Genomic DNA, 18,997 nt, shown 5'->3' on the forward strand with positions numbered 1-18,997 from the left:
CAAGTGTGAATCAGGCTTTAGAATAATTTTCGAAGATACAATTAAGATACAATTTCCGAAAATTGTTTACGATCTTTTTAAGCGCGTAATTTAACTTGTATCATCTCGAAGTCATAGAGAAAGAATTTCCAAAGAAAAGTGAGAAACATTTTCAGAGAAAATTTTTACGAAAAAGAATTTCTAAAACAAATGTTTGCCATCTCTTTGAGCTAGGCAACGTTAAAACCACCAATCTATAGATAGAAGAGAAAACCTTTCGAAACCCTTATTTCCCCAAATGCGTACTTAATCAACAACGTTCGTCGAGGCTAATGAATCCTTAATTTAATTCAACGCGCGGTCCAGGGAACGGGGAAGCGGAAATGAGAAATCGGTATCCTGTAATGCATTTGGCGCACAACCTCTTACGTAAAATGGTGATTCGTTCGTGAAAGTCCGCCCGCGATCCACGCTCTTCCGAGTTCGTCTTCCACGCTCTCCTCTTCTCCCACGAAAAGATCCTAAGATCGTTCCTTATCGTTGATTTCTACACGCGACAAAGTATTCATCGCCCAACGAAAATTATTAAATATATATACATGTATATTCGCTTTTTTTTTAATTTGACAGTCATTAATATCTTCGCGGAGAATAATATTTTCGTTTCTTTAGATAATTTCGTAATTTCGTTTCATAATGATTCAAGATGAAGCAAAATTTTATATAATTATAAAATATTTAATGCTCTATCATCGAATAGTAAAAAAAATACTTCCAAAGGAAATTGTATACGAAACACAAGAGATTTGATTTGAAATTTGTTTTAAACGAAAAATAAATTATCTAATTATTATGTATATATATATATATATATATATATATATATATATATATATGTATATATATAACTGTTTAATATATTGCTTTACATAAGTTTTCATTAAAATTTTTCGTAATAATTGAATTTTTTTATACGATAGTATATAAAAATTCTTGTGACTGATAAAAGTTGTCGTAAAATATCTCTTGTTTGTTGAGCTGTGATGATACATCGGTGTTCGCGTTGGATGAAGCAAGACGGAGAGATGGAGATAGAAAGAGAGCGAGACTGTCACCGCGATTGGACGGCGATTGACGCATACGGTCGCGTCATGAAATTTTTCAAGAAATGTTTCTTTTTTTTTTTTTGCCCTTATCAACGTCTACCACGAAACGATCTTTTTTTATTCGTTGTTTCTACGTATAATCGACACTCGAAGATCTCGAAGCATCGTTAAAGATTTTTATTATTGAATTTATCGAAGTGTGTAACGTGAAAGCGTTGTTGGAAAATTATTCCCAAGTATGGATTGTTATCATCGATCGTAAGAAGAAATCGTGCGGTTATCATACACTGAATTCGTTAAATCGCAATTAATGAAAGAAGTAGTAGATGGTAATAGATATTCAGAAATTAAGACACGTGTGAAAGTGAATTTAGAATTTATTATTTTAATTAACTTTTTACGTCTTATACTAAATTTCGTAATCGTAAAATTTCGAACGTAATTATTCCAAAAATTTTTTGAATCTAGATCGTTGGAAATTTAGAAATTTAGGAATCTCTGCCGAGATAGAGAAGAATTTGCTAAATAAACTTTCCATTTTCCAGATTTTTCTCTCGTTTAACATTTGACGTTTAACGTTTAAGCGTTCATAGAATCGAAGTGACGAGGAGGAGACTTTATTTAAAAACGCGCTGTTTTTATTCTATTTCGATATAAATAAAATGACATAAATAGAGAATGTCGCGATACAAATAGCGACACTTTTACATCGCGATTATACCGTGACTCGATCTAAAATAAAAGAAAAAAAAAAAAAAGAAATTTCCTTCGCATTTCTTCACAAATAGATCAATTATTGATACAGGAATTGTAATAAATAATGACACATTTAAATTCGTATAAATTATATTATATACACATATAAATAGATCTTTTGTTACATTGTTACAAAAATAATTTACACGCAAAATACATAACGGATTTGAATATCAAGGTGTTCTGATTTGTTTGAAGTATAAGTGTTCTTATTCCATCGTTCACGTAATGTATCTTTGACGAGATACAAGTGACGATTCGATGTTAAATAACTTTCAATACCAAGTTTTTTCACAGCTCGTCGGTAAACGTGAAAGTGTGTTTGACACTTCCTTGCAAGTCGTGCTTGAAAGTTAAGTCGGATTACGTACGTATTACTCGTTGCTCTCCGCAATGTTTGTTCAACATAAAAAAAAAAAGAGTTTCCCTCGAGAGATAAACAGATCGATGGGGTATCGTCTCGTTTTTCGAGGGAACTATTCGAAATTGTTTCGAAAATAATTCGAACGATTTTTTTTAAAAATTAATGATTTTAATAAATTATTAGATCGTTCGCTATCTTCTATTCTTGAAAATTTGCTTCTCTTACCTGCAAATTTAAATATCAAACTTTTCACGCTAGCTGCAATAAATAAAATTGAACGTCTTCGTTTCAAAGCTAAATTTAAATTTAAATCTTTTATATATTATTCTTTAACAATAATAAACAAAAATTGAAAAGACACATATATATTTGGAACGTCCTTTTTTCAAAGAATTTTTCTCAAAATTTTACTATTTTCTCTGCAAATTTAACTATCAAACTTTCCACTTTTAGCTATAATAATTATATGACGCTTTTATCTCTTTTACATTATTCTTTAAAGACAGCAACAATTAAAAAATTCAAACGAACAATCAAACATGTATTAGGGAAAAAACGAATCCTTTCTTCCGTTTCTTTCGTCTCTTTTAAATTATTTTTTAAAGACAAAGTGAAAAGATTAAAAAGGATTTCAAAAATTCACATTCATAATACATTCACAGAACTCAAACGATAATATTTGAAAAAAAACAAATCCTTCTCCTTTTTTTCGTTATTTTTAAATTATTCTTTAAAGACGAATAAAAAGATTAAAAACAATTAAAATAAAACGAACTTACACTCACAGAACTCAAAAAAAAAAATAATAAATCCTTCTCCTTTTTTTTCTCTTTCTTTCGTTTCTTTAAAGACAAAGAAAAAGATTAAAAACAATTAAAATAAAACGAACAACACACTCACAGAACTCAAAAAAAAAAAAAATAAATCCTTCTCCTTTTTTTTCTCTTTCTTTAAAGACAAATAAAAAGAATAAAAACAATTAAAATAAAACAAACAACACACTCACAGAGCTCAAACGATAATTGAAAAAAAAACAAATCCTTCTCCTTTTTTTTCTCTTTCTTTCGTTTCTTTAAAGACAAATAAAAAGAATAAAAACAATTAAAATAAAACGAACTTACAGCACACTTACAGAATTGAAAAAAAAACAAATCCTTCTCCTTTTTTTCGTTTCTTTTAAATTAATCTTTAAAGACGAATAAAAAGAAAACAATTAAAAAAATCCAAAAAACTCACAGCATCGAACGAACACACTCGTCAACTTCTCACGAATCCATTCCCCTCCCTCGCGTAGCGCATCCAATCCTCCTTCACCATATCGCTCGCCTTCTCGCCGATCATAATTATCGGCGCGTTCGGATTCCCGCTCACGATCTGCGGCATGATGGATCCGTCCGCCACCCTCAACCCCTTCACCCCGTACACCCTGAGCCTTGGATCGACGACAGCCGTGGGATCGCCCCTCGGCCCCATCTTGCACGTGCCCACAGGATGATAGATGGTGAACGTGAAATGCCTGATCGCGCACTCCCAATAATCGTACGTGTCGAACGGATACCTGTGGCAGCCGGGCATACGGATCGTGTGCGGCCTCGAGCCGAACCTCCTGAAAGCGGTCGTGTTCGCCAATCTCATCGCTATCCGTATGCCATCCACCAGCACGTCCACGTCCTCCTTCCGCGTGAAGTAATTGGGATTTATGTCCGGATAAACCATCGGGTTCCTGCTCTTCAATCGTACCCAACCCGAGCTCTTCGGCCTGAGGAGGAGCGGGAGGATCGACCACGTATCTGCCCCGGTCAACGGCTTGTACATCGTGTTGTACACGCTCTCCCTCAGCCCGAGAATCTTCTTGATCTGCTCCCCGTCCGAGTTGATCGAGCTCGGAAGGAAATGGAACTGGATGTCCGGATAGTCGTCCGACTTGTCCGCGTACCTCGTGTTGACGAACGCGACGCCCTCTACTCCCGAGTCGGTCATCGGCCCCTTCTCGTGCAGAACGTATTGCATCATCACGGATACCGTCTGGAAACGATCCTTCTTCAGGCTGACCGGCTCGTCCACGACGAACGTGAGCCCGCCCAGACCCACGTGGTCCTGAAGGTGGTCGCCGACCCTGAGGTCGGATATCACGGGGATGCCGAACTCGGCCAGGTGCTCCTTGGGCCCTATGCCGGACAGCATCAACAGTTGCGGGGTGTTGATCGCACCCGCGGAGAGAACGATCTCGCGCCTAGCTCGTATCAACCGGTGGCTGCCGTGTCTCAGCACCTCGACGCCCGTCGCCCTTTTCCCCTCGTTGAACACCACCCTCAACGCGTGCGTTTTCATGGCTATGTGAAGGTTCTCCCTGTTCTTGACCGGCCTGAGGAACGCCTTGGCCGTGGAACAACGGCTGCCCCGGCGGATCGTCGCCTGGTTCAACATGAAACCCGTCTGGTACGCTCCGTTCACGTCCCGATTCGCGTAGCCGAGCTCTTGGCCGGCCTGCAGGAACGCGATCGATAACGGGCTACGCCACGGGGATTCCTGGACGGTCAGGTAACCGCCCGTTGTGTGGTACGGGGTTCTGGCCAGGTACGGGTTCCGGTTGTCCTCGGACTTGAGGAAGTATGGGAGCACGTCCTCGTAACTCCAACCTGTGTTGCCCAGTCTGGCCCAGTTGTCGTAGTCGCGGCTGGAATAATTTGTACTCGTGTGATATATATATATATATACAGAAATGGAGAAACGAAAAATCGGATTTATTATATTTCGTTTGAGTGAGGAGTATATTTTGTGAATAGAGGAATTTTGTGGCGGTTATTTAAGGGGGAAATGGATAATTTTGTCGAGTATTGATTTTTTCGGGTTATCGTAGCGGTGCGGTCGAAAGAAGATTCGAATTACTGAATTACCGATTACCCCGGACATAAACCATGGCGTTCAATACGCTGCTCCCGCCGAGCACTTTTCCTCGTGGCCAGTTGCATCTGTCGCCGATCATTGCGAGGCAATAGGCCGATGAGGTGGGCGGTGAAGTTTGATATTTCCAGTCCATGTCTGATAGCTGGATATAACCAGCCAGTAAAGGGACATCGGAAATTTCAGTCTCGTCGCCACCTGCCTCCAACAGCAACACTGTCCAATTGGATACCTCTGACAATCTCGATGCGATCACCGCACCGGCGCTTCCTCCGCCGACCACTATAAAATCGTACATTCGTAGAAGCTGAAATGGAAATTAGAAATTAATTTTGATTGGTTGGCATTGTGGTATAATAATAATAATAATAATAATAATTGCATAGGATTCAAAAGAGAGAAGAGTTGTTGGAAAAGATACGAGTGGAAATGATAAATATCTATTTATCGACCGTTTCATCTGTTTTATCGACCGTGAGTAACATGGATCGTGAATTTCTCGAGTAAAAGATCGATTGGATTTAATTAAATTCTAAAGAGATTCGATTAACTAATACAATTAATACTCGAGTGTATTTAATAAAGATAGAAATTTGAATCATACCTGTTCTCTATCGAAAGGATGAGATTCTGGATCCTCTTGATTGTATTTGTATATGGTCAAACCGATAGCTACAAGGGGAATCAAAGTAAATCCGAGAATCGATGTAGCACTGAATAAAGTAGTTAATCCTATTGCCATTTTTTTTTTTTTTTTTTTTTTTTTAATTAACACCTCGTCAAGCACGCATCCAATTGCCTCTGATCCAAACTCGATAAGGCAAACTCGATATTAAAAAGTTCAAATCTAAAATGAAGTGAAATTTTATATGATCAATATTTATTAATATTTTATAATTTTTAAGAAAAATTTATACGAAATGTCTAGCTACGCGTTCAAGTATCTGAATAATGAAATCGATCTGATTAAATCCTACTGAAATCAATGTATATATATTATAATGAAATTAATTAATATTTTTTTTCTACGAAGTCAATATGACAAGAAAAAATATTACATATATCACATAATATGAATGAAAAGAAATGGATTAATTATATTATTTTTTTTATGATAATTAATTAAATTGTTATGATAATTTTATATTAACATATTCATAAGCAGTTTAATATATGTTTTATGTAAATATTTATATGATAATTATATATTAAAATAAAAATATATGTACACGTAAATATGAAATATTAGTTTCATAATTGATGCAATTAAATCGATACAAATCATCGAATTAATATATTTTATAATTAAAAAAATATATATATAACATTATAAATATTACATACAAAAATTGTTATTAACGAAAGTATTAATTTGAGAGTTATACATTTAATCCAAAATTAACAAATTGATTTCGAAATTGACTTTCTTTGAACATCTATCTCGAATATTGATCGATAAAAAAATAATTTAGATAATTTCGATAATTCGAAATGATTGAATAAAAAAACTTAATTAATTTATGCCAAATTATTTTCTTTCTTTCTTTTTTTTTTCTCTTTCACAACGAGAAAAATTCGAAACACCTCACTCGACAAAATAATACGCGACAAAATTTTTCATAACAAAAATCACTATTCGTCGAATCACACGTGAAAAAAAGAAAGGCACGAAAGAATTACACTAGAATTTCACTTCATTACCGACTATGTAACAGATTTCCACCAAATTTCCTATTCCCTCGTCTCACAACCGTTTGCACGATCTTTCCAATCTTCGTACGTACGTAAAAAATTTTTGCGGACCAGCGTGGCTGATCGTAGAAAATGAGAGCGAGAAAACACAGCACTGATTGCCGAGAGTGAAAATTAATGACGAATAGGTACAGTCTTTCTCAATACCTAGCCTCGTCTTGACCTCTGTACCGCTAACTTCGTGCTTTTCCTTCTTTCTCCCTCTCTCACCATCTTCCTTCGTCAATTGTCATTACGTTTCTTCCTTCCTGGATGATAAGATCGCGAGATGGATCTTCATTAAACATTTTACCTCATTCTTCGATGCTTCGAACAAAAAGAAAAATGACTTGTGTTAAGATGTATATTCAATCTTACAATCTCGCGTGATAAGATAGTTTTTTTCAAATTATTCTCAAATATATAATTTTTTATTTCGTATGTTTATTAAAATCAGAAATTGTTGTGTAATTTTTGGTTATTTTTTTTTTTTCAAATCATTTTGAAAAAATTACACGATTAATCGTTATTTGTTAGAATTATTACATTCAAAGTTTAAATAACTCTATCGAATTTTATTATTAGAATCACAAATGAAAAAAAAATCTTCGTATCGACACAAGGATTAAATAGTTGGAATTACTTTTTTTTTTCTACTTACCTATCCATATCCATAATCCATCGAGCCACAATGAGATCCCAATCAGCCCAGTTCAATTTTCCTCGATGCCTCTTCCCAGTTATCAAAACTTCCTCGGGGGAAAAATGTTATTTCCACGAGTGGCGCCGCGTCATTATGGGAACCGTTCCAACGTCCGCCATAAAGGGAACCGAATTCCACCGTGCACGAGAGCATTGCGCTTACATTAAAAGTCTCGGCGTGCGCCTGACCTGTCTTTCTCTTTGCTTTCATGGCGGCAGCCATGCTCGATTTTCGTTTATCGAACCGTTTTCAATACTTTCACCCATCTCTTTTCCTTTTTTTTTCACGATCCACGCTTCACTTTGACTATTTTTGAGAATAATTTGTCTATATATCGTTTATGATTCCTTGTTGTTTCGTTTCGTATTTCCTTCTAACCTTGGACTTCGATCGAAATTTACGGTGAAAGAGATCATCATCCTGCCGTTAATTCGCACGATAGACTCAGGATGGCGCTCTCGAGATTGTTCGCGCGCAATGGAAGTTGAGATTATATCGAGAAGTTAGATTTTTTTTTATTGTTCTTAAGTTCTTGTTAGTTAATTATAAGAATAATTGGAATAAAGTGATTGGTCGAGAAAAGATGATGTGTGGTTGGATGTTTGATTACTATTTTAAATGGTGAAAAATTTTTGAGACTAATTATATACTTACTCTTTGTTCTGATTTAAAATTATGATTGTGATTTTTGTAAATTTTTAATTTTTCAAAAATATGATAAATCAAGAAATATTAAATATTTGTTTTTCGAATAATTTTTAATAATTAAACATTGTGAAATTATAAAATATTAGGAAGGGAATTAAGAATATTTATGATATATATGATATATATAATATATATGACTGATTTATTTTTTTTCAGCAATCCTTTTACGAGAATCGGAATCAAAAAATAGCTAAAGATTCCTCTTTACTCGGCATAAAAGTTTTCTTATTTCATAGATTCGTGTTCCAAGAAAGAGAGAATTCTTTATTAAAAGAATTATTGAAATTAAAATTAAGTAATAATAGGAAATTTTTAATAAATAAAGCTATTTAAAAAAACTATGCAAAAAATATTCCATAAAGATATACATTTTTTGCATATCAAGTGTTACAATCTTTTCGATTTCATCAGATAATTAATTAGATCGGTGAAATCACGATTTCTCATTGTTGTTAAAATAAAAATATATAAAGAGTTAAGAAATACAGGAAATATAAAGAGTTCATCGTAATATATGGATGTTGTATTTTATAAATGTTAAATGATATTTTTTTTCTTTTGAAATGACAATCGAAAGCAACTTGACGACGCGTATACTCCGGAAACGTACTCACACGTGTACTACTTTTCTTGGATACCTCTACTCAAATAGTTTCACGCTCTGACTGCGTGTTCTAGATTTGTTTAGTAAATTCATCGTTTTTTAAACATAAGAAAATTGTAAGTAAATTTTGTAAGATTGACAACTCGTGATTTGAAAAGGAAATTAAGGAATAATGATGCATAAAAAAAAAGTTAATTCGAAAAATATTCAAAAATCTAAAAATTTGAAAATTTTTATTTATTTAAAAAATTTCTCAAATTTCATAATCTTATTAATTACGTTAACACGATTTTTATATATTTTGTTTATCAAAATACAATATACAACGTAATGTGAAAATATAAATAAAAAGAAAAGATAAAAGTCGTGTTAGAAAGAATGGATGATATTTCAGAATACTTCTTTATCGGTTAAGAAAGATCGTCTACAATGTAGCACGCATCTTATTATGAATATATGAATATATTTTATAAAATTTAGTGTCTCAGTGTGTGTGATCGATTCCAAAAAAGAGAAACAGTATTTTTTTACCAGCCTTACAGTTAATATTTATCGTTCAAAGATTATTTTATATAATTTTTAATTTTGCATTTTACGGATTTTCGAAGGATTTCAAGCTCATAAAAATGCATGAACAAATAATTTTTAAAATTGATCCACGTACATTATGAATATCGGTTTCTGCGATGCATTTATAAAAAGAATAGATAAATTGCTGACGTATTGCAAATATTGAATTTGTAGATTAACTATTTTTTTATTACCGACTTGACGATGAATTCTAAATTTATATTTTATTGAAATCAACATTTGAAAATAATGTTTTTTCTTCTCACGAAAAAAAAGAAGAAGATTCCAAGATATTTGCATTACAAATAAATTTTATATTATCATTGTAATAAGTTACACGTTCAATTTGTTTCATCTCCTATTAATTCATTTCAATATTCGTGTTAACTCGTTCGTATTACTTCGTACTAGTTCGTGTTAGTTCGTATCAGTCCTTAGTAGTTCAATCTGTTCTACTTAAGGATTGAATGACTCCCGAATTTTTAACAAAGATGATTTTGTAGCGCATGTCCTGACTATTCAGAGGTCGCTGTATAAAGTATGTAGATTTCACATAGTCTACTTTCACGAACGTAAATCACTATGGACTTTATTATTACAATTATAAAGGATGATAAAGGATTTAATTAGCCGTTGTTAATGACATTAACCATATTTAAATTCTTACCATCTCGCTTCTTGTTACATTAATCACTCGAGAAATTGCCGATGGTGTAACTTTTCAAGATTTTTCGAGAGAAATTCATGATTTTGCCTTTTTTCTATTTATATTCCGTTAAAAAATATTTTTTCTTCTTTTTTTTTTGTTTTTGTTTTTGTTTTTAAACGATCAGTTATATAAGTACGTTTTTAAATTTCGTTGAAATTATTTTTATTGCGGAATACACTTATTTTGCAAGATTTCGAGTTATATAACTTTCTTTATAAACAGTTTGCACAAATTGACAAGAGAGATATGTCCGATTCTTTCTTGATTTCTTGTCCAATGATGAATTCAAATTTTTTTTGTCAATGTAGAATATCCATCGTCGTTACATTATTTTTCAATAATTAAATCGTGAAAATATATCTCACCATTGTAATACCATATACATCACATTTCTCTTACGAATTATTTCATCAATTATTTTCAGTTCAAAAGAATATATTAAAATGGATAAAAAAAATATAATGTAGAAAGAAGAGAGAGAAAAAAGAAATGGAGGAGAAAGTCAAGAGATATTTAAAAAATAATACAAAATATCGTGAACATGATTTATCAAATATACGTATACGACATTATTTCAACATTTCATATACGAAGTAGCATGAAAAAATTTTATCTAAAAAATCGAGAGGCAGAGAAAATTTCTCATTATCGTTGCGTTAAGTTACATAACGAATACACACGTGAAATTTACTTTCATTCGTCTAGACGAATCAGCACGATGTGTTCAAGGACGTTTAGAAGGTATATATAATATATATATATACATACAAATAACGAGAAAATTTTTCGTCGATTTTCTTGTTTTTATTTTTTGAATAATTATATGATAAACGAATATATTATTATCGATTTCGTGAGACTTTTCTCTCTTTTTAGTCTACAATTTTTTTACAAACTAGTTTAAACCGAGAACCATTCACCATGTTATACTAGGTCAGTTCATAAGTTCGCTTCTTGGCGGGCTTTTTAAAATGAGTCTTCTCGTAAATTTCGAGAATCGGTTTTTACAAAGAAAAATATATTTGCTAATAAATTTTATTATGTGTATATATGCAATTTTATTAAAGATATCGATACGCAATATATTTATTATTGTTATTAGAAGAAAAAGAAATATTGGCTACAAATTTATTCGGTGTGACGTTTATTTCATTCAAAATATTTTTACACGATAAATTATCAACTTTCGTAATTACATAGAATTTCACACGAAATATTAAAATATTTATTTATAGAAAATAGCTGAACAACAGTCAACAAAAAGTCAATAAAAACAATCTGTTTATCACGAGAAAGCCGTACATATATTATTCTCTCTAGAAATAACACGTCTTTAATCGAAAATTGTTTCCCCTAGGGTTTGTAACATATTTATCTATGATTTCTCCAATTTTCCCGCCATTCTCTCGTTTAAAATTTCTTCGATCCTTCGATAATTAAAATGGATGATTTATTTTCTAAAAAAAAAAAATTTGAACGTGGAAATCACAATATCGTTTTACAATTTTTCGTTTCATAGTTTAGATGGGGAAAAAAGGAAAATTTTTAACGAGTTTATCTCTTTTTAATAAAAATCTAATAATATCTTTTTTTATTACAATAAATCGAAGTAGTAAAAAATAAAGAATTAATCTACTTAATAAAATTAAATATTATTATTATTGTTATTATAAATAGATATATTTATAACAATATAATTAAATTTCTAACATAAATAAAATAATAAATAAATAAATATTAACGAATATTTTAAAAGTTTAAAATATAGGAAAAGTATACATACATATATATATATATGTATGATATGTTAATTATTTGGTCACAAGTAGCGCATTTGTCTCTTTTCGTTCATTGAAATTAACATTTATTCTATCCTTATATCATTTGTAACTAACACTCGCTCTTTCTTAATTTTTAATTCATTAACTATTCCTTAATTCTGACCGCATAAAATCGCAATTCTAATCCGCGTTCATCACACTGTAGATCATCAAATCTGATCCATTGTATCCATGACAATACACGATCTTTCAAAACGCACTATTCTTTGATAACGAACGGGTTAAATTATAATATTACAATTTTTCTTTTCTTTTTTCGTAGAAAATAATGACGTACAAGCATAATAGTCATTTTTAAAAATATATATATGTATAAAAAAAGTTTACAACTGTAGAAGTACAATTCATGAACATACAATTCTTGAACAACATGCTCGAAAGTCTAAGTTAAGATTATATTCAAAGATTTGATATTAGAAAGAATGTTTCATGTTCTTTTTTTCAATTTGATCGTATTTGGCATAAATCTTGGCACGTGATATTTTCAAACTATAATATTGTATTTTAATTTTAGCTTTAATATTTACAAATATCGGCGCGATACCATTTTTTGGTACTTTTCTTAATATCAACTTTAATTAAGAAAATTTATATCGTGATAATAAACGATAATAAAAATCCATTGACCCGATTTCACCGAGCAAATATTCATCGAAAATGTTGCAATTACCGTTGAATTTTTCTCTTGAGAAATATGAAGGCAGGCTGCCTGCTTATTTCGAATTAATTTTATTTCCTTCTATATTTCATTTGTCGAACGAGAAAGTAACAGCATAAGATTATAAAATTGAAAAAAAAAAAGAAATTGCGACAACTTTTTGCCATTGGTTTACCATCAAAACTTTCTTGCACGAACTAACTGATATTGTCAGTTTGAATTTGTTTTATACACAATATAAATTGTACAAGAACTTTGCAGACACAGCAACAAACAGCATGCATATACTTCTTACCGATCCTTTTAATAACATTCTCTTCTCTTATTTTATTATGTAACGTTTACATAAATTTCACGCCGAGTTCACGTTGTTCAAGCACAATTGCTTGCAAAATCAATAATTCTCTCATCAATTCTTTTCAATTCTCTCTTATTACAATTCCATTCGTTTCAATTATTCCATACAATAAAAGAGGAATAACTTCACTATAGATCAATTCCAAATCGATCAATATCCTACTATCAAATATATATATTATATTACAATTTTACAAGGAATAAATAAACAATTCCTTAAACGATTACATTTCACAAGATTGAAATTAAATCCACAATCCTTGAGAAGACATTTTGAATTAAATTCGAAACAACAAAAGTGTATCATATCTCCCTATACGTAAAATCCATCTCCACATAGCGGCCTATCACGACCAGACGGTGGCGTTGCCACCACGTCCGTACCACCATTGCTCCTTAACCAAATCCGCCCCCTTCTCGCCTATCATTATCACAGGCGCGTTTATATTTCCGCTGGTGATGGTGGGCATGATAGACGCGTCGATCACCCTCAACCCGTTCACCCCGTACACCCTGAGCTCGGGATCGACGACGGCCATAGGGTCGGTCCGCGGCCCCATCTTGGCCGTGCAGCTCATGTGGTAAATGGTCATGGTGTACTGGCGTATCGCGCAGTTCCAATACTCGTCCGTGTACAACGGTATGTGCTTGCAGTTGGGGACGGGGTGGCTGTGGAACCTCGCGCCGAACCTCTTCATGCTGCTCGTCTGGCCGAACGCGATGGCGGCCTTCACCCCCTCCCTCAACACGTCGATGTCGTACGGGTCGGTGAGGTAGTTGTGATACATGAGGGGGTAGTCGAGGGGGTCGCTCGACCTCAGCTTCACGAAACCGCGCGACCTGGGCCTGAGCAGCATGGGGAACACGCTGAACACGTCGCGCCTGTTTATGCTCTCGAACACCTCTTTGTAGAACTCGTCCGTCAACCCGTGCGCGTTCTTCACGTGGGTGCCGCCATCCGAGTTGACCGAGGAGGAGGTGAGCATGAACTCGATGTCGGGCCAATCGTCGCTCTTGTTCGCGTACTTGGTCGAGATGAAGCCGACCGTCTCGAGGCCGACGTTGGCCGTCAACGGCCCGTCCTCGGTGATGGCGTATCTGAGGGCCGAGTTGATGTTCACCATCCGGTTGAGCACTATGCTGATCGGATAATCTATGAGGAATATGATGCCGCCCACGGCTATGTGATCCTGCAGATTCTGGCCGACGCCCGGCGAGTCGTGGATCACCGGGATCCCGAGCTCCTCGAGGTGGCGCCTCGGCCCGATGCCCGACAGCATCAACAATTGGGGCGAGTTTATCGCGCCTGCCGATAATATCACTTCCTTCCTCGCGAGCACCACCTCCCTCCGCCCCGCCCTGATGAACTCCACGCCGCGTGCACGTTTCGTGCGCGGGTCTATCAGGATCCTGGTCACGTGGCTCCACAACGAGAGGTCGAAGTTGCGTCGAAGCTGGATGGGCCTGATGAACGCCTTCGCCGCGCTGCACCTCGTCCCCCGCCTCATCGTGTACTGGTACAGGGCGAAACCCGTCTGCTGCTCCCCGTTTATGTCCAGTATATCGTAGCCCATCTCCTCCCCAGCTTGGAGGAAGGCTATACCCAACGGCGTGTTGTACGGGGAGTCTTGTACCGTCAGGTATCCTCCTTTTCGGAAATTTTGACGAATTTTTAGTTTCTTTTTCTTTTTTTTGGTAAGGGGGTAAGGGAGTAAGGGGGAGATGCGATACGTCGTAGCCAATCAATTTCTTGTATTTGTACTTTTTATACTTTCAAATTTATTATTTAGAATTTTCTCAAGTTTTCCTCATTTTTGTTATTGGTAAAAAGAATTTACGATAGAAAGATTCGGGGACTGCAATTTTTTAATGCAAAATAGATAGAGAGATAGTGTTCTTTCCTTTTATAATTTTTTATATTCCAAGTATTTTTGATTAATTGTGCTCAACACTAGAACTACACTAAATGATTGGTTTTATTATTCTTTTTTTTTAAATATTTTTCTGAAAAATAAGATGACTTTTACATCAAATATTAATATATTAAATATTATGGATTTCATTTTTGTTCATCTCTGATAGTTCTAGCGTTCTAAGGTTTCTCAATTGGCTAGAGATTGATTGGGATTCAAAATATATAATGGAAAGGGAGAGTTGGCTTACCTGTGCTGTGATATTTAGTGTTACGAGCTAAATAGGGATTTCTTTGGTCTTGAGATTTTTTGAAATAATGAAGTATATCGTCGTAACCCCAACCAGGATTGCCGAAGCTCTCCCATTGGTCGAAATCTCGTCGATTTCCTCGAATGTAAAGCATCGTGTTCAGCACACTCGAACCTCCCAAAACCTGGAATTTTGAGAATTAAGAAAGAATTTTTTTTTCTTCTCGCCCTCTTTCACTTCCTACATTTGCATAAAAATTCGTATATTTTACAATTTTTAAAAACGAATGTAATTATCGATAACTGCGAGCAAAAAAAATATATATACATAAAACAATTGATCTGATCTTCTTTTTAATAAATATATAGAGAATAAATATTCATACAACGATATATCCTTAAGATACATTTTCGCTGATTCATTTTTTCTTTCATCAAAAAAAAAAAAAAAAAAACGAAAGTTGAGGTAACCTTGGAACTGGTTATTCACACTTTCACTTGACACTGAATCCTGATTACATTCCAATAGACGCGAGTAAGACGATCACCGAGCAATAAATAATCTGATTGATTTATGTGACAAGCGAGAAAAATGAAAAAAGAATCAATTTCTCGAAGAAAATTATTTGAACAATATCGTACGCTTCAACAAATTTTTGCAAACCATTTTTTTTTATTGCTTCCTTGAAAAAAAAATTCCAAATTTTGAAAACACGATCTCTTATCTTTAATACCTCACCTTCCCTCTGGTCCAACAGCATCGTCGATCGACCATCGCCTGACAAGCCGAATCCTGCGGTTGCGTCCTGTATTTCCAATCCAGTTTGCTCTTGTGCAAGTATAGGGACAGTATAGGGACGTCCGTTATCTCGGTTTCGTGGCCTCCAGCCTCCAACAACAGCACACTCCATTCCGGATTCTCGGTGAGCCTGTTCACAACCACGCTTCCGGCCGAGCCACCACCCACCACCACGAAATCGTACTCCTTTCTTAAATTCTTGGTCACCTTCGGTTGATTCTCGGGATCCATTAGATCGTAATTGTAATAAGCTAGGGCCGCTATGATGATCGGTATTATGGCCAATTTCCCGAGGAGGAGAGTGGCAGTTTTGACGGCCAGGGTCGCTGTGCTTATTAACGTCATCTTTCGTTTCTTAGAATTTGTTTTTTTTTTCCCGATCTTAGTGTTTGGGATTCCAAGTTTCAGAGTTATTCCTCTTTCTTATTTTTGGTTCAGAAAATTTTTGGGTAACACGAAAAATTTGTTTTTTTCAAGGAATATACGATAGTTTGTAAAGGATCGGTTTCATTGTTATCAATAAAGTGAGTTACTATGATCGAATATCCTGGATTTACCTAGGGTTTGCATCTTCGATAATGGAACTAGACGATGCCATTGTTGATCGAAACGATAATGACAAACGAATCAAATAATTCCTATTTGAATCGTTATGAATGTCGGTTCCATCGAATTATTTCATTTGAATCTTTGCTTCATGTGTCAGCCTCGGTGTCGATCTGCAAACAGATGTGAATTTAAAAAAAAAAGAGAAAAGATATTAATCGCACAGAATTATTAATTTAACATCATGGAAGAAATAACGTTTAAATAAATTAAATTTTCGCTCGTCATTTGTTCTTTTACATATCGCAAGTTAACTGTACACATGATGTAACATTTTTCGATATTAAAAATATAAAAATATATATACACACACACACGCACAAAGTCATTTCAGAAGTCGACGAATTCGTGAACTTGAACCAGTTATGGTACCAAGGTTATGGTTCTGTTTATTTTCATTGAAACGAGTATAGGAATCAGTTCAGAAAAAAAAATCCAACTGACCTTGAAATGGCCTTGAGACGAGTCTCAAATGACTTCAAAATAACCTTAACCCAACGTACGTGTAATTATATAAGGTACACAAGGCAAATATTGAACCATGACTTTCTAATAATCGCGTCATTTAATAGGCGGGAATTTCAAATTTAATCGACAGGAAAAGAATCTATTAAATTAATAAAAAAAAAAAAAAAAAAAAAACTCTCATCGATTCATTCAAAAACTTAATTTGAAAAAATTCCTTGGAAAATCGAAACTTGAAATTTGTTCTTAACCAAAAAAAAAAAAAAAAAATCAATCGTTCCAACTTGTTATCAATTTATCTCCATTCCTTATCCATTTTATTCAATTAAAAAAAATTAAGGAAGAAAACAAGAAAACCGTTTAACATCCGCGTTAAAAAAAAAAGTAATAAACTCTCGGATGATTCAACTCGCTCGTCCATCATTTCTTAATTGCTTTACGCACCGTTGCATACGCGACATTCCGAATTATCACGAGACAATAAACCTCGCGAACACACTTTCTCACTTGTACGTTAACGAGGCTCGTATTCACCGGCATGGAACACGCGCGCACACACGCACATACACACACGCATACGCACACACATAGTTGTTTGTTTCACGACGATTGTCACGATCCACGCGCACCGCACTCTTCCCAGTCGTACGAGGAAACGATTGGATTCGCGCTTTTGTATAACTTTCTTCATTGGCCGGATAATGCAGTCCAATGGCATACCCATTCACGGGCATCGTGTCGCTCTGTTCGAACTTTTTCGGCTTGCGACACACTTTCTTTTCCCCCCTTTTGCTCATTCGATCCTCGTCACTTTATTTTTTTTCTTTTTCTTTTGCCTTTTTTTTTTTTGGCCCGATGAAAGCGATATGTGCGCGCACGCATATGCGCGTACGGTGTTCTGAAAGTGGATAGATGAAAAATTTGAACGATTCGATTAAAACATTATTTTTGAAGGCGAAATACGATTGTCAAAGCAAGATAAAAGATTCCGTATTTTAATTTCTTTACTTTTGATTCGAGATTAAAATATATATACGTGATATACACGTGTGAATAAGAAATTGTGAAATAATCTACGGAATATTTTTTTTTTGCGAGAATATATATCGTTAGCAATTAAACAATATTTGTCGCGAATTGCAGTCATCTATAAAGCAAACTAAGGATTTCTAATATTTCTTTATTTGCACATCAACACTTCAAACATTATATACAATCGTATTGGCATAAGTTATATACATATACATACATACATACATACATACATATATATATATACTATTCCACCAACACTATTTCCACATAAATCACCAATCATCGCCTCTTTGATACTCACGATATCGATTCGTCTTGATCTGGACAACGAGTCTCCACGAGGAGAGATAATTGCAAATTCGATTCTGTTCAAAGTTTCATTTATTAAGTTTTGCCAAGGAAAAAAAAAAGGTGGCACACCCCTGGTTGGATCACGCAGAAGCACGTGGATCGATTGGACCGATCGAGCAGCTCGCGAACGTAGAGAAAGCGAAAGACTGAATGTTCGAACATCACGTTCCACGTATAAACCGTACGGTAGTACCACCACTTTGATCGACAAGAAACGGGTCGTATTCGCGTGTTGACCTTTAGGGTTGAGTTCTTCATCTCTTTCGTCACGTTCGTTCTTTTTTTCTGCTCGTATTTTTCCATCCATCGTTCGTCCCTTGAATCTTTTCCGAGGAAAATATGCCTCCTTTTTCTCATCAGACGTTATAAGGCTTTATATATTATTCTGCTATTATTCTCTCTAATTGAATAAGAAATAAAATTTATCATCGATTTGGTATCGAAATTTTTAATAATGATCGATCAACGATTCAGTTACTGAAATTTTTCAATAAAATTAGTTCCATTGCTAAATACAGTCGAATGTAACTTACGTGAATAATCTGTGTAATGTTTGAGAATCACTCGAAGTGTATATTGTTCCACCCTA

The 18,997-nt window shown here is 34.4% G+C and overlaps 3 protein-coding genes across 14 annotated transcripts in view; 1 reads left to right on the forward strand and 2 right to left on the reverse strand.

The window, feature by feature from the left end:
- The window catches only part of LOC107994734 (flotillin-2), a 115,763-nt gene that overhangs the window by 31,280 nt on the left and 65,486 nt on the right, over positions 1 to 18,997 (forward strand). The gene's annotated exons all lie outside the window — the stretch shown is intronic.
- Positions 1,914 to 7,940, reverse strand: LOC107994733 (glucose dehydrogenase [FAD, quinone]). Of its 6 annotated transcripts, XM_062078593.1 has the most exons (6): positions 7,502 to 7,940; positions 6,811 to 7,167; positions 5,714 to 5,956; positions 5,103 to 5,416; positions 3,442 to 4,882; positions 1,914 to 2,430 (listed from the first exon to the last, which is right to left on the reverse strand). In XM_062078593.1, the coding sequence occupies exons 3-5, from the start codon at positions 5,849 to 5,851 to the stop codon at positions 3,463 to 3,465; spliced, it is 1,872 nt and encodes a 623-aa protein (XP_061934577.1). In that variant the 5' UTR covers positions 5,852 to 5,956; positions 6,811 to 7,167; positions 7,502 to 7,940; the 3' UTR covers positions 1,914 to 2,430; positions 3,442 to 3,462. The 6 variants fall into 6 exon arrangements, with proteins under 6 accessions (XP_061934577.1, XP_061934649.1, XP_061934685.1 ...); XM_062078665.1 differs by having other exon boundaries at positions 1,914 to 4,882; positions 7,009 to 7,167; XM_062078701.1 differs by having other exon boundaries at positions 1,914 to 4,882; positions 6,894 to 7,167.
- Positions 11,262 to 16,667, reverse strand: LOC107994728 (glucose dehydrogenase [FAD, quinone]). Its single transcript, XM_028665183.2, has 3 exons — positions 15,892 to 16,667; positions 15,154 to 15,337; positions 11,262 to 14,638 (listed from the first exon to the last, which is right to left on the reverse strand). The coding sequence occupies exons 1-3, from the start codon at positions 16,294 to 16,296 to the stop codon at positions 13,338 to 13,340; spliced, it is 1,890 nt and encodes a 629-aa protein (XP_028520984.1). The 5' UTR covers positions 16,297 to 16,667; the 3' UTR covers positions 11,262 to 13,337.

The sequence above is a fragment of the Apis cerana genome, linkage group LG1, assembly GCF_029169275.1.
Source record: "Apis cerana isolate GH-2021 linkage group LG1, AcerK_1.0, whole genome shotgun sequence".
NCBI lineage: Eukaryota > Metazoa > Arthropoda > Insecta > Hymenoptera > Apidae > Apis > Apis cerana.